This window comes from Macadamia integrifolia, unplaced genomic scaffold (genome assembly GCF_013358625.1).
Source record: "Macadamia integrifolia cultivar HAES 741 unplaced genomic scaffold, SCU_Mint_v3 scaffold108, whole genome shotgun sequence".
NCBI classification, from domain to species: Eukaryota; Viridiplantae; Streptophyta; class Magnoliopsida; order Proteales; family Proteaceae; genus Macadamia; species Macadamia integrifolia.
Window position 1 is genome coordinate 271,351 of NW_024868077.1, and position 27,298 is coordinate 298,648.

The following is a 27,298-nucleotide window of genomic DNA, read 5'->3' on the forward strand; positions in this document are numbered from 1 at the left end:
AATAGTCTCCAAATGGCCTTTATTTTCTTTTTCTTGCTCTCTCACATAAGTGGTGAGCTCATTCAAGGTAAATTGGAGATTATCTACTTGCTTTTTTAATGCTTTCTTTTCTTTCACTACCTTTTTGTTATTTTGTATAATTCTAGAAAAGCATCATATAGTTCATCATATTCAAGGTTTTCTTCACAAATAAAATTTTGACAATATGAGTTTGTGGAGCTTACCTCATTATCTACTTGATCTGATGTAGCCATCAAGGCTAGATACGTGTGTTCATCACCGAACTCTTTTTCTTCATCACTACTGTCGGATGAATCATCCCAAGTTTCTTCGTAAGTCACTATTAGTTTTTCTCACATTTCTTTGGCTGTTCCATATATAGACATTCTATTAAATTCCTTCTCGCTCAATGCATATTAAAGGAATGTAATAGCTTCGAAGTTATGTTGAATCTTTATTTTATCTTTTGTTGTCCATTCTTTCTTTTCTTTTCTACTAGTTCTTCTCCTACTTTCTTATAGACCATGTATGGACCTTCTTTAAATATTTCCTATACATCTAAGTTGTGAGCACAAACAAAGTTTGTGAATTAGATTTTTCAATAAGCAAAACCTTCACCATCAAAGTAAGAAGGTCTAGAGGTGTTGAGACCTTCGACTTGTTGGTGTTGAAATGCCATGGATCTTTGACTCATTTTAGAGAATATAAAGTCTCAGTTTTGAGCTCCCACTCTGATACCAATTGATTGAAACACTAGAGGGGGGTGAATAGGTTTTCTCGAGAGTACTTAATAATTTTTTAATTTACAACTTAAATGAAATACGGAATTAAAATAGCAAGACACAAAGATTTTATAGTAGTTCGACTTATAACCAAGTTTAGGTCTACTCCTCTAAATATCCCTTGAGAGATTTTCCACTATATGTTTCTTTTACCAGGCAAGAAACAAGCCTTTACAATCATCTTAGTTACGGGACAAGTGTAACCCACTCTTGAGTACAAGTAAGGGCAACTCACAATCGTTTTAGTTTCAGGTCAAGTGTAACCCACTCTTAAGTCCAAGTAAGAGCAACTCAAAATCGTCTTAGTTACGGGTCAAGTCTAACCCACTCTTGAGTCCAAGCTAGAGCAACTCAAAATGAGCAAGAGCAACTCACTTGTTAAGTACTGGAAAGAGAACTGACAATTGAAATGTAAATAAAAATACAAATTACAAGAGTTACCTGTGGTATGTGGAACAAGTACTCTTTTGTAAATGTGCAAGTGGATGAATGCAATGCATGAACGTGCTTGCACTTTGAAGCTTCTCAATGAGGATAACTTGAATGGTTAAAGCTTCTTCTCTTCTTCTTCTCACTCTTTTCTTAGAGCTTCACTCACAATCTCTCTTTCTTTTTCAATGTATTTCTCACTCAATTGTATACACAAAATGTGTCTTATGAATATGTAGAGATGTGTCTAAAACCATGCCTAAGAGAGGGTATTTATAGCCAAGAGAGTGAGTGAGAGAGTGTTTAAAAAATCCTCTAACGGATCTATTTTGCCCTGATCGGGATTCCCTGATCTGGAGTCAAAATAGCCATTTTATGACCATTGGGTATTTGAGGTTATGTCCTGATCCGGATTGGAGATTTTTCAATATGGATTTATCTGGATCTCCGGATGCCTCTGTCTGTCAAATCCTGATAGACAGTGTAATCCGGATTGAGAATCCTGATTCGGATTAAACTGAAAGTGAATCCAGATTGGGTTTTAAGGCAATTTTGACTATGTTCTTTGGTCCACCTTTTTCCAATCTTTTGGGACACTTGTAGGGGTATTTTGGTCATTTTCCTAGGGTCCTCTAAATGCATTTTACAATGTGCATGCATGTGTGTGCATGTTTATAATTGTATATGCATATAATCTTCGAGTTTCTTGTCTTCATTCTTGAGACTTCTTCAATGCATCGATCGATCTTACTCTTGAGACTTCTTCAAAGCATTGATCACTTTGATCTTGGTTTTGTTGATGTCCTTCAATTTAGTGTTCTTTGTCTCCCGATTCGATCAGTGGTATGAAGTCTATTGAGCAACACTTACGATCTTCTTATTCTTCTTGCAGTTGGTCCTCAAGAGTCTTCATGTTTCTATTATATTGACCTTGCATGCTTCGATGTCTTCTACATACTTCAATGTACTTCAACCTTTGATGCTTTAGAGATCTTTTTCAGCTTTGCTAGAGGTCAGTCAGCCTCGTGTCTTGATCCTTTACCCCTTTGTATAAAACATTAGTTACATACACACTTGTTTGTTATCATCAAAACCAACGTGGAGAGTGTTATTAGTAACAATCTCCCCCTTTTTGGTGATGACAAACAACCAAGTGGATTAAAGAAATATGAGAGAGAGAGAGAGAGAGAGAGAGAGAGAGAGAGAAAATTTCACAAAATTTCTCCTCCTTTGTTCCCCTTTGTTTAATCAATGAGTTCTTTAATCAAAGATCTCTCTCTCCCTTTTGTCAACAACAAAAAAGGGTAGCAGGCACAAAAAGTGCACAAAAAAATGTTTGGCTCCCCCTAAGCATGTGCATGGTATAGTAAACAAGAGGTGACATACAAACACAAGCATTAATATCATCTCCAGAATTCTCAAGCTTAGAAAAAGGCTACTCAAGATTTTCTGAAGTCTCATCCTCCTACTCTCCAGGATAGACTCTCTTAGATCCTTTGCTTGGACCCCAACAAGGACTTCAGTTCTTCTTTTTCAGTGTTTTTTTTATCAAAGGCTTTCTATTTTTCTCTTTACTAGGAATCTACAAATGAATATTATTGATAAATAATTATTGCAATACTTGCTTAAACAAACTAGAAAAGAACCCAAAAAATTGAGCTACATATCCACCTTCGGCATGATCGTTAGCAGATAAGCAACCCAACAAAATGGGAAGAATAGGACTCAGTTGAATCTGTAGCGCAACCTCATTTAAGTGTCTCAATTGATGTCATGTAAAGACTCATTTCCTTCGCGTAATTTGCGAGCCTATCCGCCACAGATTTAGCTTCACAGAAGCAAAGGGAGATGTTCCAAGATATGCTATACATATTTCACTTGATTGACAACAACTTTTGTTTAAATCGCCAAGGGATCAACTAATTATTGATGCAAGAAATACCGATTGAGAATCGCATTCAATCCAAAAAAGAGTCACATTAATGGATATAGATAGCTTGATCCTTTTAAAAAAAGCCGTAAACTCATGTCAATAATTTGAGTCAATGCCCTCATAGGAAGAAAAAACATTAATTGAAATCCAAATTGATCTCTAAACACTCCTCCAACACCAGAATGCCCAGGATTTCCAAGAGAGCAGCAATCAATATTGAGTTTTAAACAACCACCAAGCGGGCGGCTCCAACTCCTCTATTATCGATTTAAGAGGAGTGGAGGAGCAAACTTGCAGCTACCTAGAAATCAACAAATCTTTTAAAGATGAAATTTGAGAAAGGAATAAGGATTAAAGATGAAAATATTGATGTATACTTTTATGCTGCCCTTCCCTACATTTTCGAGATTTTAGGTGAAATGGTAGCAAACATGGTATCAAAGCAGGGAGGTCGGGTGTTCCACTCTTGGGAAGTGATAAAGGGAGTTTTCCCCCACTTCTTTTCTTTTGGTGTCATATTTGGTCTTGTTCTAAAGATGTTCCTGAGAGAGTTGACGGACTTATCTCGAAACTTTCATGGGTCGGTTGCTTCAGTTGGGGATCTTCTGTGTGCAAGAATATGCTACCTCGCATGGCTTCGGTTCACTTAAAGATTTTTTTTGTGCCGCATGGCTTCGGTTCACTTAAAGATTTTTTCCTCCCATTAATTATATATAGCTTACTGTGGATGGGTATTTGCTTGCAAATCTAGACAAGTCAGGTGTTGGCGGTATCTTTCGGGATGATCAAGCAAAAGTGATTTTCTTCTTTGGTGAATTTGTGGGCCCAGTGTTCCAATTTCAAGGCTGAGTTCTTGGCTTTGGCTTGTGGTTTGCTATTTTCTAGGGACTTGGGAATTACGAATTTATGGATAGAATGCAACCTAAAGGCTGTGGTAGTATTGGTATCTTCAAACATTCTTTTATGGTGCGTGCATCAGGACTAGCTTTATTTATAACCTTCTTCAGCATCAATAGAGTGGAAGATTACTTATTGTTTCAAAGAGGCAAACCCTATTGCTGATTTCCTTGCTAAATCTGCTACAAAAAAAGGGAACTTCAGCATCCATACCAGGTTTTCTCCCCTCAGTTCAAGCCGGGATAGAGATTGATGCTCAATATAGACCTCTCTATCGAATCAAATTTGGATTTCCTTATCTAGAGTCTAGATTTTTAGATATGGATTTCTATTTAGTTCAATTTCATGTTTTATTATTAGGCCCGGTTTATTTGATTAATTTTTGATATATTACAAAATTTTCTATTCCTGGACATGCCTCGCTCCTTTGTCTTAATCTAAATAGGGATACCAAAGTTTATTTAGTATTTAGAAAAGAGTTGCCTCATTCTTGTGGATAGCTTTACATGATTCAGGTGTGTTTATCTTTATGCTCTCTCTCTCTCTCTCTCTCTCTCTCTCTCGTACCTTTCCCTTGTATCTTCATAATCATAAAAAGAAAGCACTCCAGGACTGATCTTAAACTTCCTCTATAGGACTTATTGACATTAGGTACACATACATGCTCCTTTGGTTATATACATTGAAACATTAAGTGTTATGGTGATAGTCATTTATTACACATGCATCTATGCTCTATGAGGAACGTTGTAAGCCAATGAAGCAGTGGCATACGGAATAAACTTTCAGACACCCTCCACTCTAATCTATTACTCTAAAAATTTATGACCAAACATATTGTGCATTGTCCACCATTTTTTTCGCTAGAAGATCGAAAATTTTATTAAGAAGAGAAAAAAAAAGAATATAATGGATTACATGATCACTCAAAAAATACAGAAAGAAGATAGAGCCTCCACCTTCAGCATTGCCATCAGCAGAGGGTCACAACCGCTATCTGTAGAATCTAAAACGAGGTCGGCCAGCTTCATCAATAAAGAGCTCATTGGTGATTGACGCAGGCAGCATTGATCTCTGACTCGATCTATCAGCCTTGGTAGCATCTTTGGCAAGAAAATCAGCTATGGGGTTGGCTTCTCTGAAATAGTGGGTGACCTTCCACTCAATCGAGTTTACATAGGAAAGAAGGTTTGTCCATTCCTGTGGAGAAAACCAAGGAATAAGCCTGTGGTGGAGCATTGAAACTACTGCGCACAAATCAGACTCAATCTAGAGATGATTCACACCCATATCACAAGTGTAAGCCAAGCCCTTAATGACACTCCAAAATTTAGTTGCGAAATTGGTGGCAATACCCAAAAAAAATTGAAGGAAAGTAGGCATTTCCCAGTGTGGTTTCTGAAAATTCCCCCTCCACCTGCACTACCAAGGTTCCCTAAGGAGCACCCATCAACATTCAGCTTAATCCAGGGTAGTAGAGGCTTGCACCAATGGACTTCCAAAATCTCATAGCGAGGAGGAGATGCAAAGGTCAACTGCAGGCGCCTATTGATAACAATGTTGTTTGGGGATTTAGGAAAAATCTTCATCCCATTACAAATAAAAGCAATGTCCTTAGCAATAGTAGCGCACACGAAGGAAGAAGCTTTAGCTTTATTTTCATACCTTCTGAGATTTCTCTCCCACCAAATAGCTTCCACAGTGACCGCCAGCCCAATCACCCAAGGATCTTTCAGAGACCATCCCTTGCCTTTAGTCTTCCACCATTTGATAACCTCATCAACAGAAGGCTTATTCATCCAAGCCAGATTGAACAGCGCAGCTTCATAGGACCAAATATCATGAGAAAAATTACAATCCAAAAAAAGATGGGAGAAAGAATCCTCATGCGCTGCACAGAGATCACATCGAGATGAGAGGCTAATCCCTTTAGCCTGAATTCTATCATCATTTGGCAGCTGGCCATGAAGCCAATGCCATATCAAGGTGGATAGCCTAGGGGGTAGAGATTTATTCCATACAATGGAAGCCCAAGGAACAGCAAGCGAGGGCGACCTTATTCCTTCCCATGCAGATTTTACTGAAAAATTTCCCGAAGGGTCCAGCTTCCACATGCATTTATAAACACTGAGAACAGATGGAAGAGGCAAAGCTCTAATAGGCTCAAACACCTCCTTTAGCAGGGTTGAATCCACCAAAGGCAAATTCCAATTTCCATTGTCAATGAACTCATCCACCGAAGGATAGAAATTACTGAAGATATCCTCATCAAGGTATAAAAAGTTATATATTGATTTAAGACCCATCCAATTGAGCCTCCAAAAATCAATTTTCCTGCCATCCCCCACAATCCATCTTTCATTTTCAGTCACAAAATTCCACATTTTCTTGACACCAGGCCAAATAGGGGAACTTTAGAAACATTTTTTGAGTAGCCCGTGACCAGCTAAGAATCTAGCTCTGAGAAGCTTGCTGAAATCGAACTCATCATGCTTCACCTTCCAAGTTAATCTAGCTAGTACAACTTTGTTCACATCTCTACGCCTCCTTATGTCAAGGCACCCCCCCATTTTAGGCTTACAAACTGAATCCCATCTCATAGTAATAACCTTCGAAGAATCGATCTCCCCAGTCCAGATGAAGTTCCTCATCCATTGTTCAAGGCACTTGATTAGAGATGATGGCCACCAGTAAATAGAGAAATTATGGAGGGGCATCCCAGATATCACTGAGTGGACCAGCTCTACTCTTCCTGCCAAAGAGAGGAGCTTTCCCTTCCAACCAGCAAACCTTGCCTTGATTTTGTCCATCATTAGGAGAAGAGGATCTCTTTTGACCTTACCTTGGAAGATTTCCACACCCAAGTATTTGGTAGGGAAATTACATAGAGGAACAACCAATTCCTTAAACAGCCACTGCCTTCTGTCAAACAAAACCTTCCTGAGAAACAATTTGCTTTTTTCTAAGTTGAACTTCTGCCCTGAGAAATTCTGGTATTTCTCGAGAAAAAGTTTAAGATTTCTGACATAGTGCTTTGATGCATTAATGAAGATGAAGATGTCACCTACGAACAAGAGATGGGTAGGAACCACAAAACCTCTAGGCCCATGTAATAGGCCTAATAAGGTTATTCCTAGACAAATCATTCAAACCCCTACAGAGCACTTCTTCAGCAATGATAAATAAAATTGGGGAGATGGGATCACCCTGTCTTAGGCCTCTGCTAACATCAAAATAACCCACAGTGCCACCATTAAGAAGAATAGAAATTCTTACAGAATGAAGGATAGAGTGAATCCAGTCGATCATGGTAGCAGAGAAACCAAATTTTGAAAGGACCATGAAAAGAAAATCCCAGGAGAGGGTATCAAAAGCTTTCCTTACGTCGAGCTTTAGACCCATGCCTCCCCCTCTTAAGGTCTTCCCCATTAAATTAGCAAGCTCCGAAGCCAGGCCAATATTTGACTGAATTATTTTTCCACGCTGGAATGCACCTTGCTCAGGGAAAATAATTCTAGGGAGAAAACCGGAGGTTCGAATAACCATGATCTTAGATAATATTTTACAAAAGAAATTGCCCATACATAAGGGCCTAAATTTATTCAAAGATCTGGCTACATCTATCTTTGGAATTTATAATAAAAAATTATTATTAATGTCATTTAGAAGCGTACCTGATAAGAAAAAGTGCTTCACCACTCTGCATACATCTCCATGAATAATATCCCAGCACTTTCTGTAGAAAGCTCCTATGTAGCCATTAGGGCCAGGAGAACTATCGGGATCTAAGTCCCAAATAGCCACCTTGATTTCTTCATCTGAGGGGATCGAATCAAGAAGAGCCAGGTCCTCAAGATGTAAGACTTTAGGAATAGATTCCAAGATGTCCAGATGGCTTTGGAGATCCACTCTCCTGTGGAAGCGAGCATAGAAATCAGAAAGATAATTTCCCATCTGGTCACGGTCTTTGATAACTGAACCATCTTCACTATCAATGCTTCTAAAATTATTTTTTGATCTCTTAACTTTTGCCATCACATGGAAAATCTGGAATTCCTATCACCTGCCTTCAACCATCTGACTCTGGACTTCTCTGGCCATAATTTCTCATAGTTGTCCAAGGCTTTCTAGTGGCGAGTTTTTACATTTGCCTCAGAATTAAAGAGATCCCCTAGCATCCCCTCATCCTCAATTCCTTTCTGAATATCCTTCAGCGCAACCTGAGAGCGTAAAATCTCATCTTCCAGATTAGGGAAAGCAATCCGAGACCATGATCGAATAATAGGCTTCATCCCTTTTAGCTTTTTAGACAGAGAAGAAATAAGAGAGCTGTGGCAGACAGAATCCTAAGCATTCCCCACCATATTGTTAAAATCTGAATGCTCCATCCAAAATTTATTAATCCGAAAAGGGAAATTTTTGGGCTTCGAGGACATCTCAGAGCACACCAGTAAAGGTGCATGGTCAGAGGCAGAGCAAGTAAGAACCTGCTGCATACAATCATTGAAGATGTTCAGCCATTCAGAGTTGACAAATGATCTATCCAGGACAGCGGCAACATGACCCCTCTTTCTGTTATTGCACCGGATAAATTTCCTCCTAGAAGAGGGCACCTGAATCATGGAAGCCGCATCCACCATTGCGCTAAACTCTGCAGCTGCCCCCATGCAGAATCTTCTAGTGCCACGCCTTTCATGATAAAAAAAGGGTGGCATTAAAGTCTCACAATATGATTCTAGGTATGCCCGAAGAACCAGCAATCAAGTCCAACCATAAGTTTTTGCGATCCGCTCTGAGGCACCTAGCATAGACAACAGAAATATCAATCCAACACCCCTGCCAATCAATATGGAGAGAGAGAGAGAGAGAGAGAGAGAGAGATGCTAGTCAGACATAGAAGAGATTAAGGGCTTCTTCAAATTTCTTCACCAAAGCACCCACAAATTCGGCTCCTTATTACACCTAAGATTATGAATTAAATCAGATTCAAATCCAACCTTATTAAAAAAAAGCATGGGAAATTTCACATAGTTAATCATAGGCTCGACAATACAGATCAAGTTCAGCACATGATCACGAACCAATTTCCCTGAGGACACCTTTACGGAAACCTTCTTCATACCACGGATATTCCAGAAAAGAACACGCATGGTCACATAAGAGAGGAGGCAGATTGATCAGACCTTGCAAGGGCCTGATCCTTTTGGGCAACCTTCTTACCCTTCTTCTGCTAAATGACCTAGCCATCATTTGCCTCTTCCCTATGTCTAGCAGCCCTATCGATGACATCAACCCCAGCACCACCTCAATTCTGACTTGTATGTCCAGTCTCGCGTCCAACATTGAGCATCAGACCTCCACGGTGTGCATAACGAAGGCTCCTTCATACAGCTTCTTGATGAGCAATTCCTTGTAGCGCAGAGGCTACAGTGGTACCCCCGTCAGGGTCGATCTCAGCCCTCAAATCCGAGTCCGTTAGATCATGGGTAATGGGTTGCTCCATATCATGATTTGGCAATATTCTACTATCCAAATCAGATCGCTCCACATCAAGGATAACTTCTAACCGTGGCTAGGTTACCATATTTGGGAGAGTGTTAATATTGGTATGAGATCTCACTTGATTGCCCAATGGGGAATGCCTCCTTGATTGAGGCGTGCAATCCTCCAAGATTTTATCCTCTAATTCACCTTTCGAATTTGGAACAAGATCCCCATCACTGCCTTCTGTGGTAGCTCCACCCTCTTATGGGTGGTTTTTCCCCATCTTGCCACCTCCTCCGCCTTCTGAGGCGGCATCATCTCCAGCATACAGAGGGTTGGTTCTGGCGAACTAACCACTCATTGTGGCTCCTCGTCGGCATAAACAACACCTAGGATACCAAGCTCCCTCTCCACCTCAGCATCTCTGGCATTAGCTAGCTTCTTGTCTCTGCAGGAAAAAATCGTGTGGCCCAGTTTTTTGTAAAAACCATAGCAACCAGGGTTGTCTTCATATGTGATTTTTTGTTTGAACCAGAAAAGTGTGGATGTCCCAGGCTGCCTTCTCTCTACTTGGATCTCCTCCGCCCTTATACCTCCAATCTCCATCTCTACCAAAACACGAGCAAAGTTTTCGTACATGACTTGTTTGGTGCACTGATCAAGCACCGCATGCCTACCTGCCGCCTTCGCCATAGTCAGGAGGACCTTCTCATGCTAGAATTCCTATGGCAAGTCTGGAAATCAGATCCAAACCAAGGCCTTATTCACATGTTTTTTGTGGATATTAAAGTTAGGGCGCCACCCCTGAAATCTGATGTATTGGCCTCCCAATCTGATCGAGTTGTGCTTTCAGATGAAGGCCATATCGCTTTTAATGTCAAACTGAAAAATGGTGTACCCTTTACTCATGGGAACCATCTTCACCTTCCCCTTCAGCTTCCAACCTTCTGTGGCCCCACGTCTAGTTGCATCCAAAGAAATATATCGGAAATTAATCCTTTCGATTAGAGCAAAATAGTATTTCTTCAGTCTATCTTCATAAGCATCCTGAGGGATGATGACCTTGGTGGAGGTACCAGCATGGATGGGATCAGGGAGGTCATCTGCCTCGGTGAAAATACTCCCAACAGCCGATGCATAGGATTTCTGAGTAGGTGTAGCTGGCGAATTAGGAACTTGATCCACAGGGGGAGAACCATCGAGATCCTGCCCATCACCCAAAGCTCTTGCCGCCTTTGGCACTCCAAGGTTATTGCTCATCGTTGCCATCACCGGGCTCCTCTACAATATTAATACCTTCATACTTTGTCCTCAAGCAAAGTGTGCACATGGTAGAGCTTTGTCATGTGTGCTTGCTGCATCCTATGGTATGTTGGCTTTTGTGATTGTATGTAGTTAATTGCACCTTTTGTGGTGCCTTGTTGTGTTGCGACCACGTGCTTGTTGTAGGATGAGGCAAGATTGGGCCATTACCTACATGGTTGCTCTACCGCACTACTTTGGCCACCCAAATTTTGAAATTTGCACAGTGATACTCCCTTGTGGACCGCTGCTTGTGTGCAGGCTCAACCTTACAAGAATATGGAGTTCGTGCTTGCTACAACTTGTTGGGCTTGTCGCGTGGCCAGTATTTAGTCCAGGTACTTCGAACTCCTTGAGAGGGTGTGGCCTTGTTGATTTGTGGCCTGAATCAACAACTTTTCACGGTATGTTCCTCGAGTTCAAATAAATATGAATGCATTTCTTTTTGTTGAAACTCTGGACCTTTTTTGTGGTGATCTTAATCATATATTAACACATTGATCCTATAGTAGTAGAAAATGTTATTTCATTGGTTTAGAGTTTCCATACATAAGATCCACAAGGATCAGCAAAGCAAACAAGATTTTAAAGGACTACAAGTTGTGGTTGTCAAGGCTATTGGCATATTGAATTTTTTCCAATACTCCATCATTTGTAAATATGTTTTGGTGATGATAAAGCATGTGAATGCCTAGCTGTACACCTTGGTGATGACCTAATGGTCATGACTGTGTTGTGAATACTAATGATTTGTTGAGTATTAAACCGCATGTATATTCCTACAATCCCCAGAAGAACAACAATTAAAGAACCAAACATCTAGCTAGAGTTGAACTGGATGTATCAAGTAAGCATTGAAGCTTGTGAACACAACATACAATCTTCACCAAACCATGGTTATTCAAGAATTGATGGATACCAATGACTTAAAAGGAGTTACGTGCATCAGTGGAATGACGTGATCAAGATCAAGCTTCAAGTATTCATAGGATTAGTTTTTCACATGAATATTTCCTTGGTTTTTATGGTTATTAAAGTTTTGTAGTTAAGTTGGAATAGGTCTGTATGAGTCTAGCCTTGTTTTAAGTTGCTTTCCTTTACCTTTATTTTATGCAAAGTTTTAATCAGTTAAGACTACCTTCATAGCAAACTATTGTCTGGAGGAGTTGTAGGTTTAATTTGAGTCTGGTTACTTTTTATATAAGGTTTTTGGGGCTTCAAATGATTGAGCATAATAATGATATGAATGGGGCTTGGCACTACTCTCTCTCTCTCTCTCTCTCTCTCTCTCTCTCTCACACACACACACAATAGTAAAAGCTAACAGTTGGAGAGAGAAAAAAAATTTCTTCTCGAAGTGAGTGAGAGAGAAAGAAGGTGAGTAGAAGATGAGCGGAGAGGAAGTTGAGAAGGTGAGGAGGTGGAGGATGTGAGTCCATTAGAGGCACAAGAAGTGCAACCTCCCTTGTCGCAGAAGACCCAACTTCACTAAAAAAATCCTTTGTCAAGATTGTGGTGAGTAGGACTTGGTTGGACATTGATGCACTCCTAGAGCCAATACACACATGTAGCATCACTTGGATTCTTATCCCGTAGTAAGACTATTAAACCATTCGTCAGAAGTTTCGCTTACAGTAATAGGTTCGGCAAACTTTCGGACAACGTTTTTGGATGCGCTAAGGAAGGAGGCTAGAGAGGGCTGGAATCTGCAATAGGGGGTAATCATGCATCCCCTAGGCAAGGGTTATATCATATTCCGATTTGCTTCAGAGGGTGAGATGGTGGAGACTTGGTGAAGAATCCTGGTTAAAAGCTAGGAGAGAAACACATCAGGTTCCAACGCTGGAAACCTGACTTCAACATTCATAAGAAGCCGGCAGCAACAAAGCTTTCTTGGGTGAGATTTCTAGACCTGCCTCTTGAGTACTGGCATGAAAACATGCTTCTATCGATGGCTAAGGCTATAGAAAGAATGATTGCTTTAGACTGCAAGACAAGACAGGGTCTTCTAGGTGACTTTTCTCATGTTCTAGTAGAACTATATGATTTAGAGATTGCAACATGCATTGAGAAGGTTTAAGTGGAGTGGTGGGAGCCTAGATCATCGAAGGAGTTTTCTTTTATACAAAGCACTGTGTACAAGGACATAATTGATCGGTGTGGATACTGCAAAATAGTGGGGCACCTAATTAACTCGTGTCCACACTAGAAGGCAGTGGATTCCCATCAAACGTAAAAAGCTCAGGCGGAAAGCATCTCGTGGGCAACCTATGCGGAGGAAGATGGAGTCAACCTGATGGTACGGCCAAGATGAACTCAGTGATTCATTTTGGTCGAAGTTCCTCTATCTTAGGAAAGGAGATTGATCAACATCACTCTAATGGTCATACAATGGAAGGGAACGTGAATAGTGGAGGTGATTCTCAATCATGATCCAAAGATAGTAGTGTAGATATGCATGGGGCCTCCAATTTAGAAGATTCTTCGGAAAGAAGCATTTGCATGGCCATAATGATAACAATGCTTTGTTGGTGGAGGTTAATTCAAGTAGGAATTCCAACTTTGCCTATTCTGAATAGCAGCTATTACGGAAGAGAATCCTATCTTGCACAAGATGGGAGAGAATCAACTGACTAATAATGGTATGATTGGAGAAGAGGGGAGAAATTAGTGCACCAAAATAGGGAAGATTTAGTGGGATCACAAGTAGCTGAGGTAGAGGAAGCAGTTGTTATGGAAACTCCTTCCATTAGGAATAATCCTTATTCTTTGAACAGAGCCAATCAAGGTGTCAATTGTAGAATGGTTGCCCCTTACCATTCTTAGGCGAGAAATGAGCCGCTTTCCATTCAAGGTGAACATCAATTGGGATTGAATGAGGGAGGGATATTTTTGGATGACAACCTTCTATTCCAGGATCGTGAAGTGGGAAGTCGACATATATTTTAGAATCTTACTCAACAAGGTGATTTGACTGATAAGGAGCATGGGTTGACTGCAGAAGGACTAAACTGGGTGGATATGGCAAATGAAGATGGATTGGGGGAGTCTACCATCAGTCTATAGTTATGAAACAATGTCTGGAGAGGAGGATTTGGAAGCAAGTGTTGACGCAGAGGAAGATAGATCTCTTATTGCTAGTTCGGAAAGGCAAGAGACCCTTGCAGAAATTTATGCCCGTCTAGAGGGAGAAAATCAATCTAAATGTGGGAAGGTGACAATTTCTTTTCATAGCAGGATCATTTCTATGTGTGAGAGTGACAGTCGAGGTGGTCATGGTAGGGGCCCTAATTTTAGGGGAGGTCGTGCGATCGTTGAGGGGAGGAAGGACTTGGTGGAAATTATTACGCCAAGCACTCTCCGATAAGGAGCTATTATTTTTGAAATACCCTAAGATTGCTACTATTGATGAGGTAGCTAGATTAAGGGAAGAGTTTTTTATGGCTTCGAGCGAGTTCCGCAAAGAAAAGGCAAGGGAAAGGAGGGGAATGGACTTGTTGGAAGTGTGACCGTCTTGCCTCGTCGCGGAAGTGATTTGCACAAGTTCTCTTCAAGATTAGAGATGTGTATAATCCCTAGATTTAGTATCTCTAGGGATTGATTTTTTGTTAGGCGATTTCCCCTTGATATTGGCCTAGCCAAAGGTGGGGTTGTCTTCTTCGTGTTGGTGTATCTAGCTTGATTAGCTAGTTTTCTTTTTACTTTTTTTTTTCTTTCTTCTTCACTAATACAAATGACCTTTTAGCGGGAAAAAAGAAGTTGGGGCTTCAGACCTGCACACGAATTTGATAAGGGGAAATTGCCTTTTGTCTTTTGGTTTGTGAGATTTAGAGCTCTTTTCTGTTGTGGTCATTCAGTAGAAGCCATGGTGGGTTTCCAAGGAAGGCTTGGTGGGATTCCGAGCTTAAGTTTGTTGGGATGCCAGCTCAGAGGATCAACTGGATTATTGATTCATTACTTCTCTTCTTTTCTCTCTTCTTCTTCAATCATACAGGTCAGATTTATCTTGCACATCTCAAGTAATGACCATCAAAATTAATTCAACTTTACTGAGCTTTTCCCCTGCCTTACCAGACCACTCAACCAGTCTATATGACCTGTAATTGCTGAGATATTTGAAAACTCCCAATCTGCTTTGTCCTTTTCTTCTGCTTTTTCACAAGCTGATCTCCTACTAGATCTCACTGGTTCGGGGTTAGCTCTATATTAGAGGCTTTGAGAATATGCTATATCTGATCCCCCATGGGATTCCTATTGCAGCATGTGAAGATAGATCTCATCATTGCTTAGGGTCATTATGTTATTAAATCTGTCATGTGAATGACACCTGGCTAACTTATTTCTTTATTACCAAAGTTTGAAGTCTGTTGACACCTGTGCTCTTGCCTGAGAAAATAGAAACTTTCTGAAATTATCAGGTCTGCCTCAAGTCTTAAACTGATCAATTATACTCATTTATGCTGACTTAATCAAAACTCTTTTAAGTGCATATGGCATGCTGCTCTTGGCAGAAAAATTTTAAAAATAGGATAACTACCTTTTTAAGTTCTAGCATGAGTGGGCAACTCATTGTGTAATATTAGGAGTAAATAGTTTTAAGAGATCTATTTCTTGCACATTTCTTCTGAGAAGCCAGAACCGTTGCTAGTCTGACATTTGTTTCCAGATTCATCAATATGATTAAATTTTCCATTCAATTAATGGTGCCCTGTGGAGGTTTGTGAAATTAGGGTTGACATACTTTCTTCACGGGTGTAATTTTTATTGGTGAGGTTTGTTAGCATCATAAATACTGCATATCAGCTATTGGAGAAGCAAAATTGTGAGTGCAATATGTCTTAATATGTAGTTAGCTTCTTGCCTGAATCTTGGGAACTCAAATATTCCTGTAATTAAAGCATTGAATTGCTTGACAGTTGACACCCAAAGATACTAAAAATAGGAGAAACTAATACTTCAAAAATCTTGGGCTGCCTGCTTTACAATGCCAAGGAAGAATAAGGGAAACATGCCTTCTAATTACTGCAGTTCGGAAACTCGAAGCTAATTTTGTAATTAATACAGTTCAGCGTAGGCTTGTATATATGGAAAAGGAGTAAGTGGGGGAGAGTCTCATACTCTCATTGCTATATACAGTTGGGCTAGATTCTTTCAACAGTTGGGCATAATGTGGGAAGTAAAAAAAAAAAAAAATTGTTGGCTGAATTATAGTGGGAAGTCTTTATTGAACATAACCCTGAACTTTCATCATTTTGATTTGGTTGCCCTTGTCAAGGCAAGTTTGTCTGAAATTTTTCGAGGTCACTAACTTTAATATACTCAATTGTCATACAAGCCTTAGGTTGAGGCTACAAATAGTCTCATAGCCCTAGACATATTACTAACCAGGCCTGCCTTCTAGCTTCTCTTGGGTTTCACTGGAATGTTATTTTGTGTGGGTTGATTTGTATCCTCCTTCGTTGTTGGAAGTGATTCAGATCTTGTAATTTTCTCCATGTTAATGTTTTTAACTTTCCTACCTAAGAAAAAGAAGAGAGTTTACAGCAGGCAGTGGAGTTGCTTAATGTCTTTTCATCCTTCTAATATAAAGTTAAGTCATATATTTTTTTGGCTATGGAAAATATATTAAAGGAAAAGGGCAGAATACAACAGAAAAGCACAGAAGGCTAACCACTGGGGGATCCCCAGCTAACTAGAAGAAAACAAACAAAATGATGGTACAACAAAAAATCCAGGGTCGGGAGAAACAACTATAAAAAAGATGATGCGACAAAAATCCGCGGACAGGAGAAACAAGTAACAAAGGGATGATACATCAAAAAACCCAAGGAAGGGGGAGAAATAAGGGAGAGATCCCAAAAAGAGGCAAGATGCATGTTTCTAGGAGTATTTGGACTGACTGTACGAATGGGAGGAAGTTTATTTCTTACCCCAAATGAGGTAGCTTCCCAAATATTTTCAATAGTACGCGTTGAGGAGGTCCACCTTCTTTTATTTCTTTCCCTGCAAACATGATGTATCACAATACTAAAGGCAACTTACCTATGGAATCGTAAGTTGTTATGCCACTAAATTTTTTTTTTCAAGATCCATTTCCATTCTTTCTAAAAGGGAAGGATATTTCTATGATGGGGCCAACACTTATAGAGGACACCTTTCCAAGTAGATCTAGAGAGCATACAAGATTAAAAGAGGTGTTCTACATTTTCTTGAGAGTTCCAGCAAAGTCAACAATTTGAAATTGATAAATTTCTTTTGAGAAGAAAATCTTAGTCATATCATTTTTTTTTTTTTTTTTCCCCTTATAACATTTTGCATTATTAAGCACAACTATCCTCAAATAGGTGGATATTTGAGGACCTTCTTTTAATATGGAAACATGAGTTTCTTGTCACTTTCCTGTTTAAGTTTAATTTACATGGTTTAGACTCTGGTGTTTCTTGTAGACCAACCACGCTCAAACGGTTGGATAATCTAGAGGGAGGTGAATAGGTTATCACAAGTGGAATTTCCTTGTTTTTTATTTATCCAATATTAAGTGAATGTAAATGATGCGGAATTATAAAACCATAAGACTAAGAGACACCAGATTTATAGTGGTTCGACTCTTCAAGTCTACGTCTAGTCCACTGAAGAACACCTTCAGAGATTTCCACTAGCATTTCCCTTTCAGTACAATAAGTGGGGAAATTCACCTTTACAACTCTTTTAATTGGAGGGTCCTTGCACTAGTCTAAGTACAGTCTAGACCGTGTAATACAATTACAAATAAAAGATAGTACTTCGGAAGATGTTACCTAAAACCTTGTATGAGCACTTGATAAACTCCTTGATCACTTCTCTTGATGATGAAGACTTTATGAGAAGGCGGAGTGCTATACTTGAGACATGAAATGAGTTGGATGCTCTTGATCTCTCTTGACTTCACTTGTCTTGAATTTGAAGGCCCAATTAAATGATCTTAATAGTAGTGGTTGTCTTGTATTCAACTAAGATCAGGAAGGTTAGTTATAGGTTCAATTAGAACACTAATTATGGTGATTATATGAAACTCCAATGGTTACTTTTTAGGTGTAGCGGTCTACCTATTCGGGCTACCAGTCGACCTGTTCGTGCTACCGGTCGACCTGTATAGCCGTGAAAGAGCCACTGAAGCCATTCTTGGCCATCCAAACGAGCACTGGCTACCAGTTTGAACCGGTTGGTCTCTGATTTTTTGAACCTGTAAAAGGTAGTGTGAGCCGGTCGACCAAATTGACTTCTGGTTCAATCTAGATTGAGAAAACGCTGGAGAGTGACCATACGGAAATGGACATAACTTTCTCAATTGAACTCAGATCGAGGTGATTTCAATTGTGTTAGATACATGAGTTGAAGATCTAAAATTTCCCAAAAGAACCCATCTTCTAAAAACTGCAATTTGAAATGACCAAAATGCCCCAAATATGAACTTTGTTGAAACTACAGCAACTGACATGACTTATCATAACAAATGCAATCTCAACCTTATTTGAGTCTATTTAATGGTTATTTGGCATCTTCTAGGTCCATATAGGTTAGGAGAAACTTTAAGATGCCATGTAATGCAGGAGCAGTTTACAAGAAGCTAACCCCCACAATGCATAACCCCAAACAAACTAGTGACTCCCCAATAATTGACTTAATAGCTATAGACAAAAACCCAGGAGAACAACAGGGAAATAACCAGCAAGTAATCCCAAGACTTTAATGTAAAAACAGAAACAAACCCAACCCAATATTCAAACCCAAAAGAGGAGAGAGAAAGGCATGCGATTAAAAGTGAGAGAGAGATGCGACTGGCTCTGTGTGGCTACAATGGAGCTGCAAAGCTGGTCGATTGGAGATCCCTAGGGGGGAACAAAAACCTCCCAAACTTGAGAAGATTCTGTCGGCTGGTTATGAAATTATGAATGTTCTTGATTTTCAGACCTAGGAGAGAGAAAACTGAGAGAACTTCCAAGAACAGTGGCTGGCTGCTTCAATCAGTACTCAGGTAAGGATTGATTGGTCCATGGAGGGTCTGGAACACCTCAGTTTAATGCTTGGATGAACAAAGAACAGTTGAAGGAGGAATAGGGGATCGATCTCTCTCCTATTCCTTCTAGGACTGCTGGTTGATCCTGGCTTGTAGGCTCTTGAACAGGTCTGAAATTGTTCACAACAGTAAACAATGGCAGCAGACACTAACAGCAGTAATACTTGAGAATAAAAGGGAGAGAGAGAGAGAGCAAGGAGAATGTGAGTGGATGGTGGCTATCTCAGTCTGGGCTTCTCACCCACAGCTATCCCAGCTGTTCTAAGCAATTGATTGCAACTTTTCTTCATTCAAATCTCTCCATTTTGTGTGTACATAAGCTTCTCTATTTAAAGAGGGCAGAATTACAATCATAATAAGTCTAGAAGCTAATAGGAGCTAGTTTCCGAATAGGACTTGGCATTCCTATCTATGACTAGGACTACTTAAATTAATAGTCCATAATGGACTTTACAATCAATGGGCCCATTGGGCCTTTATTGAAATTAAAAACTCTTAATATTTTTTCCCTAGAAATCAGAATTTATATTAAAAAGAAAGAATACAAAAATAATTACAAAGCCAAAAGGCAGTCAAAGGGGAATAGAAAGAGAACCTAAGAGCTCCAGACCCACCTTAGGCATTGCCATTAACAGGAAGGAAGCCCAAGGAACTCAACCTGGAAAACAAAAGAAAGGACTAGGAAAATCTGAATCTAGGGAGCTTGAGGGCGTCCCTCTCCAATTCCATCTGAATTAAAGCCGGCTAGTTCAAAACAGGATCAGAGAAATTCTGCATAATAGCCGAATTAGCGAGGAAATCAGCTATTGGGTTTGCTCTATGAAAACAGTGAGTAATCTTCCACTCCACCGATGTCAAATAATTGGAAAGAGATCTCCATCTTTGGAAAACAAACCAGGGAACTACACCTCTGATGAGGAGATTCACAACAGCCACAGAATCACAGTTAACCCAAAGCTTTGAGATTCTGAGAGATATTACATATTCAAGCCTCGAGATAACCGCGCAGAATTCAGCCTCAAAATTTGTGCGAACACCAAGAGGAAATCTGAAGTTAAAAATAATATCAGATTTATCATTTCTTAGAATTCCTCCAGTACCAGTCCTTCCCGGGTTCCCAAGAGAGCAACCATCAGTATTGAGTTTTGTCCAACCTCGATAAGGGAGACTCCAAAACACTTCAATCAGATTGCTTCGTATGCTAAGAGATACGAGGAATTCCGATGTGTCTTGCACAAAGCAAACCAGAGATTGAAAGAGGCCTTCCCGAGAGCACCAAAGATTGAGAGCAAAGTTCACTCTTTACATATGAAAAAACATTTCCAGAGCTGATGGAGATGCTTTCATGCCGCCTTAAATTTCTCTCCCTCCAAATGAAATATGGAATTAGGACAAAGCCCTTTATCCATATTTCCTTAAAATTATAGACTTCGATTTCTCTTTCCACCAATGAGAAAGATTCTCTGTGCTTGATATGGCTGGCCAAGTAACACTGAAATGATCACAAAAATTATTCCACAGAGAAATAGAGAAAGGGAACTGGAAGAAAAGATGATCGAAAGACTCTTCAGAGGAGCCACAGAGATCACATTTTGAAGCTACTGAAATCGATGGGCCCATTGGGCCCATATTTTGTGAACTAACCCACTTATTTAAGTGGGGAGATAGGGCCTCTTTGGGCTGGGCTTCTTCTTGCGATAGCCTAGCCCATAATATGGATCGACATCACCATGCAATGCCATGCAATAAACAAATATGATGCATGTGTGTGCTGTATCCTAAGTGTCTAATTGCAAGTCTTTAATGAATTTCTTAAATCTCCCTTAAAGCTTTGGTAGCTTTATACTCCCACTCTTTCTTGAGCTTTGGCATCATACTTCATCACTTCTATTCTTCATTTCTCTTCTTGGGCTTCTATTTTCACTTCAAGAGTTTTCCAATCATCACTTTGACTTCTGCATTTGAAGCATCTACAAGACAATACTTGAAGGCAATTGTTAAATACCTTCATATGTTTTTTATCATCAAAACCAATTTAGAAGCGTGGCCATATCCCCAACAACAACATATTAAATAGATATTGACATATGGGTAGTGGGTTCCCATTCAAAGTAACTGCATTAAGTGGTCTTCATTAATATTTTTCATTTTGGTGGAACGGGGTCTCTTTATTGCACCTTGGAGGTCAATAGATTCTTGGATGAGATTATGGACATCCTAATTAGAACCTTGAGCTAGTTAAAAAATGGAGCCAAATAGGATTGTCAGCCAGCGTTTGCATTAAGAGGGTACCTTCATCTTATTTGTAGGATTTTCAAGAAATCTGAGTATCTGGACCAGATTAGGAGGCAAATATTCTTGCAAGACCATCTGTAGAAAAATGTCCTAACAGTAGAATTTCACTAAGATATTGTATTGTAGCATCGACACAGTAAGTGATTTATGCCTTATTAATACTATGGAACTTCACATTGGTTAGGAGCAAATCCCTCATGGCCAAAGATGAGTTCTTACAACTTTCGTAATGCTCTGAGAAAGAAAGAGCCGTCTCCATTTGTCATTTACAGATCGAAGTTCCATAACTATTTTACCAAGATTTCTTTGAATTTTACCCCTTTTATTTTCCTTGTAACAAATTTTTTTTTTTTTTGGGTCCTTTTCCATAGTAACTATTCCAATGTTTTACATATATTTTCCTTTCATGATATTTAGAGCTGATACTGGTTGTTTCTTGTATTCCATTGGCAGTCTTTGTGATTACACACTTATTTGAATTCAATGCTAACGGTATAATTTAGTTGAAGACTCAATAGATGAATATTTGAGAATGGTTGCAAAGTTAAAACTATCTCAATCTAAGTACCATGAAATGTAGTGGTTGAGAAACAACTGATGTTATGAATGATTAAGGCATTATAAATGCACATCAAAAGTAATGGCTGATAGCTAGAGGAGTTAAGTTGGAATTCCTCTTTTTAGTGGGACTCTGCCCACTGATAGGGCTCCATTTATGAGCCAACCATTAGCTTCCATAATGACAAGAAATCTTATTTTTGTGAAAGTAGATTCTTTCTCTTTTACAGTTATGGAAGTAGCTAAATGAGTGGACATATGCAGTTAGGCCTCAGATGTTTTTTCTTCCTCTGATTGACTGATTTTTGTATATCGAGTATTCCTTTACTTGTTCAAATGATCAAGGCAGCAGTCGTAATGACTTATATTAGTGGAATTTGATTTTATTTTAAATTCTAGTACTTGGTGTAAGGCTGTATTGTTTGAAGGACAACCAAAGATTCTATTGTCTAGAAAATGAACGAGGGAATATGTATAGATTATTGCTCTCTTTGATCTTTGGTCTAGAATTCATGTGCTGTTTGTTCTTGTACTAGGATTTCCTAAGGCCCAAGAAAAGTAATTATTTTAGTCTCTGTTCTTTTTTATTAGTTCATTCCCGTCCCCTACACCCCCTTTTACACCACTTTTACTAGTTAGAGTGAAGGACATTTGGCGATCAGAGATCCCAATTTCGATCCTTCAAGGACCCTTCTTTGCACATTATCTCCAGTCATTCACTTAATCTAGTTTACTTATCTTCTTCAGGGGCTATAGCTGAATGTAAATGATGTATGGTGACCTTGTGTATATGTTGAGGGGACTTAAAATGAAACAATCGATGGTATCAGCTGCTGTCCTAGACATCAAGGTAATTTTCACCACATTGCTGTCATACCAATGTGAAATGGGAATAGAGGTGTTTGGTGATAGAGTGACTTCCTGAAAGAATTGGAGGTTGGGTGCAATTATTAAAAGTGGAATGAAAAGTGACTTCCATGCATCTTTTATATCCTTTCTGCTGCATTACAAGTTCAGAGAAGAAAATGATTTATTTATAAACAGGTCTGGGGCAGCATGTTGGCTAGTTGGATGTGTATAGAACAACTCTTCTTTCTGGATAACCGCAAAGTTAGGATCTCAATATAATGATGGTACAAAGAATATAAAATTTCCATGCCCTAGTAACCAATTTACTAATGGACCAGTGTTTCAGAGCTCAAAATTTGAAACCCCTGAGGATACTTGTGATCTGAGTTTGATTCTAGATCTAGGAAAGTCAACACATGGAGTGGATTCTAAAATAAAAAAAATAGAATAGAACTAAATTTTAAAACATGTGCTGAAACCCAAATGAATTGATCAATCACTGATTGAAGCAGCCAAGGTACTGAGTGTCTGATCACTTGTGTTCATCAAGCAATGTCAATTTCTTTTCTGGAAAGAAGTATCAAACCATTCTGATCCATTTACTAGTCATGAGCTGCATGTCAACAAACATTTATTTAGGTTTTTATCATTGCTAATTAATAATATTAATCCCCATTTCATCTCTTGGCCTTCACTCACTTGTCATTGAGATCAAAATGATGTCGCCAAATTGGCTTTCATACATGATTGTTTATGAAACAGAATCTACATTTCAGTCATCGAACAGGTACACGAGAATCGGGTATTCCTATCCAATGGCTGAAGTGTTGACCATGCACATAAACAACCAGTGTGTGAAACCTTTAACCTGTGTGAAATACAAGACTTGGACAATGAGAAGTGATCTTAGGTTTACTATTCAGAGGTGTACCTTCTCTCAACCAAGCCTTGAACCTTTAGGAGGCCAAGAGGCTGGTAGAGGTGTACCTTGTAGAGCTAATAAGAGGTACTTACTGAAATACGGATAGTTCTCCAAGGGGCCCATTACTGTTTGCCACGTGGGCAACTGACACGTCAAAGTGCATATGTTCTTTGCTCGACGCCTGTGTGCAACACAAGGGCATTTATGTCAACAAGTAGTATTTATGTCGGGTAAGGAGCATATCTGTAGCGTGCACATCCATGCATTTGTGTATTCGTTTTGCCCATTATTTCAGTACTTGATTTTGCCAATTGACCAAACTAATTGGAATGAACACATTCCTTTGCTTCTTTGATCATAGATCAGCTAGGACAGGAATCCAATAAGCACTTGGGCGAAGTGAAACGGATCTATGAGCACCATATATTAACGCACGCACTGTAATTTTTCAGCTTGGTTCTGGTGTGCACTTGACTCATAATTGGTCTTGCCGTTGCTTGTTCACTCAAGGAGTTGCTTCTTTAGGTGAGGAAGGGACTCTAGGGTTAATGTGTCCCGCTTGGAGAATCGATAGAAGAATAAAGATTGCAGGTTCAACTTAAGCAAAGTTCGGATTTTTATGAGAAGCTTATATATAAACAGCTATGAGTAATAACTTGGAATTTGAGGCATTTACATCATAATCTCAAGTTAAGATTCAGTTTATCTTTTTTTTTTTCCATAAAATATCCATGGGTGTGTTTTCTGTCCGGAAGCTTGCCCCTATGCCCGGGTGTGAAATGACCATCACCCCCTCCTCGTCGATGCCTGATCAAGTGCTCTCATTGGTCGGGCATAGGGCCAAGCTCCCAGATAGAAAACTTTCTTCTTATATTATATAGCTATATCTAATGGAGATCTCTATGCCTGGGGTGTGAAATGACCACCAAATTCCTCTTAGTTGATGCGTGAGCGAGTGTTAGCATTATACATGACATCTTAAATGTGAGGGATTGGTCCTTGCCAATTGAGCTACCCATCAGAGATGATGTCACTTGGAACATTATTCTGTTTCTTGAATTTTGCCAAACTAACCGTAAAACTGCATCACCTACTATTCAATGAGCCTTGCTATTCTTAGTCAAGCTTGTAATGGGTAGTCGATAGGCAGGCTTTCATTCTAATTCATAATGAAGGTTGAAATGAGATGGGTAGTCGAGAGGCTGTGATCATTGATTCTAAACGTAGTGTAAGTGTAGCCACCAACCAAATTGGGCAATGACTTTTTATCAAACTGTACAATTTTACTTCATTGAATCATTGATTACAATAATTCAATTTTATAGGAAATTATTGTGATCATAAGGAACTTGTTGGCAGCAAGAGCCCCGAAACATCTTGCAAGGTTTGCACTACACAGTGAGTGATGAGTGACAGTGAGGATCCAACGGCTGGGAAGATAGAGATGTCGGTAGATGCTTCAGATCTAATCAAATGGATGCTGACACAAAGAATCCCACAAAGATGGCTTTTGGATCTGTTTGATATCCTTTTTTGAGTATATCCTCCTTTATGACTAATTGTCAATTGGGACAAAAATACTATGTTGGAGTGTGAAGGATGTGCATAGACACAGAAGAGTTGAAATGACTTTCCCACCCCCATGAAAGCCAAAAATGTTTGTCCTACTAATGCTTCCACATGTATTCCCATTGGTCCCCACACTTCGACAGAGAACTCTTTTCCCTAGTCAATTTTATACCTTCTATAATGGTAAGGATGCTCTATTTGAAGTTTGAACATCACCCCTAGCAGACTCGTTTTGTTTTCTTAATTTTACTTTATTCTCCTTCGTAAAAAAAAAATATCACTTCTAAAATAGGACCGAATTTTCTTTCATCCACGAATGGGTATCAACAGGAACAATGGGAAAGGTACTTTTCAACCACATACAGTTGGGTGGGTAAGGGGGAACAATTAAGACCCTAACATGATTGGTGAACCATCCTCTACAGCTGAACGTTAACCTTTAATATAAATCTAAATCTAAGAAACGGAACTACAAAAGTAATAATAATAATAATGGGTTTACTAGTAAGACTTGAAAAGAGGAAGAAGCATCTTACAACTGAACTCACACACTGAACAAAAAAATCTTCTAATGAATATGAACTACAAGAATTTGCGGCCCAAGATGTTTTCCATGTTTAAGTTTGATGTTCAGACGAAAATATATGTTAGTCTGATCAGGCGAACTCCCATTTCATCCGTTGCTCAACGAATCCACAAGATACACAAAATTCCACTCAAAGTTGTCGACAATACTTGAAAGTTTCGCAGTTGAGTAGCAATTTTTACATGCATCCAGGTTGCGAAAACTCCAACTTGAACCAGCATGGTGAAAATCAACGGTAAGATGATTCCTATCTACCATATCTTTCTTTGTTGCACACAAGCTTACCATATACTGAAATCTTTTGTCCTGGACTCGGGCTTAAATAGTGGAGCTAAAAACAATCATGAGTGAAACTATCAGAAAAACCGGAGGAAAAATCAACAAGCTCTAGCTAAAAAGAAGCCAAACAGCATAAGGGTACTCAAATGAACATGGAGAATTATAATAACGTATGACTTGGAATGAATAAGCTCCAACTTACTTCCTGAATTCAACAGGCATCGACACAGCCTCCATTATACGCTTTTTGAGAGCACTCCAGCAGCAAAAAGAAGATTCCTTCGAGAAAACTGCCTCAGAAACAGAATAAATATATATCATCAATTAATTATTATCATTAAAATAAAGAGAGAACTTGGCACAGTTCATAGGAATGCATTCAAATGCTTACCCGCAAAGAGTAAACTGGAGTCGACTTGGTTGGGAGAGTCTTCAATGATCTTAGTCTATTTGTGCTTCCTGCTTTGCTGATCAGAAGACAATGTAAGTGGTAAGTTTCACTTCAAGAAAACAGTTCAAAAGATAAATCGAGTTAAGGTTTGGTCCTCTTCTACTGATCAAAGGACAATATCGCTGGTATTTCCTGCCTCTTGTGACTTACTTTTCTTCCGTTCTCGGTGTCTTGGTGCTTGCTGTCACATCCCACAATTTCACAGTACAATCCGCAGACCCAGAAGCCAAAAGCGAACCTTCACAACTGACAGGTCCAAGAAAAACAGACGCTAAGTAACCAGATTTAGCCAATAACGTAATAAGAAGATGTTAGATGATTTGGAAAATCAACTGAGAATGTAAGCATCAATTATTGCACCTAAAAGCAAGTGTCCATACACATGATGTGTGCCCCATCAAAGGAGTAACACAACGACCACTTGAAAGATCCCACATCATGATCATCCCATCTTCATCACCTGATGCCATATACCGCCCATCAGGCGACATTGCCAAAGATAGGATCATACTCCGGTGACCAATGAAAATGCGAACACATTCTCCACTCTGCACATCCCACAATCTAACAGTCTTGTCACTTGATCCAGTTGCGATGTAGTTACAGTTCATATGCCATTGCACACACTGACACACAAAATAAACTTCAATTAGAATCAGTTGGAATAAGTTCAAACAAATTAAACACAAAATTAAGAATCATAATTCTCCAACTAAGCCTGAAGCAGCTAGAATTAAAATGCCCAAATCTAAGACGAAATACAAGGGATATGTCAGTGATTAGGTGCTTCAGTTAGTTATACAACAAATCCAGATTTATTAATATCTTCTTCAGAAAAAAGATTTCGAAAATAAAATGCCCACGTTTTACAAAGTATTTTTTGTTCGTTCTTGGACATACAGGTTT

General features: G+C 39.3%; 1 protein-coding gene and 1 long non-coding RNA gene across 5 annotated transcripts in view; one reads left to right on the forward strand and one right to left on the reverse strand.

The window, feature by feature from the left end:
• Positions 1–8,952: 8,952 nt before the first annotated feature.
• LOC122062588 lies at positions 8,953–25,279 on the forward strand. 2 transcript variants are annotated; one of them, XR_006135035.1, is made up of 3 exons: positions 8,953–11,231; positions 22,484–22,586; positions 23,869–25,279. It is a non-coding gene; the product is annotated as an uncharacterized LOC122062588 (long non-coding RNA). The 2 variants fall into 2 exon arrangements; XR_006135036.1 differs by lacking the exon at positions 23,869–25,279 and having other exon boundaries at positions 22,484–22,879.
• A 275-nt stretch (positions 25,280–25,554) lies between these two features.
• LOC122062613 (transcription initiation factor TFIID subunit 5) overlaps positions 25,555–27,298 on the reverse strand; it is a 29,415-nt gene continuing 27,671 nt past the window's right edge. For all 3 annotated transcript variants that reach the window (XM_042626260.1, XM_042626261.1, XM_042626262.1), the window contains 5 exons: positions 26,753–27,018; positions 26,543–26,638; positions 26,333–26,408; positions 26,144–26,231; positions 25,555–25,993 (listed from right to left, as the gene is read on the reverse strand). In XM_042626260.1, the coding sequence (XP_042482194.1) occupies positions 26,178–26,231; positions 26,333–26,408; positions 26,543–26,638; positions 26,753–27,018 (492 nt within the window). In that variant the 3' untranslated portion in view covers positions 25,555–25,993; positions 26,144–26,177. The remainder of the gene's footprint in view (positions 25,994–26,143; positions 26,232–26,332; positions 26,409–26,542; positions 26,639–26,752; positions 27,019–27,298) is intronic.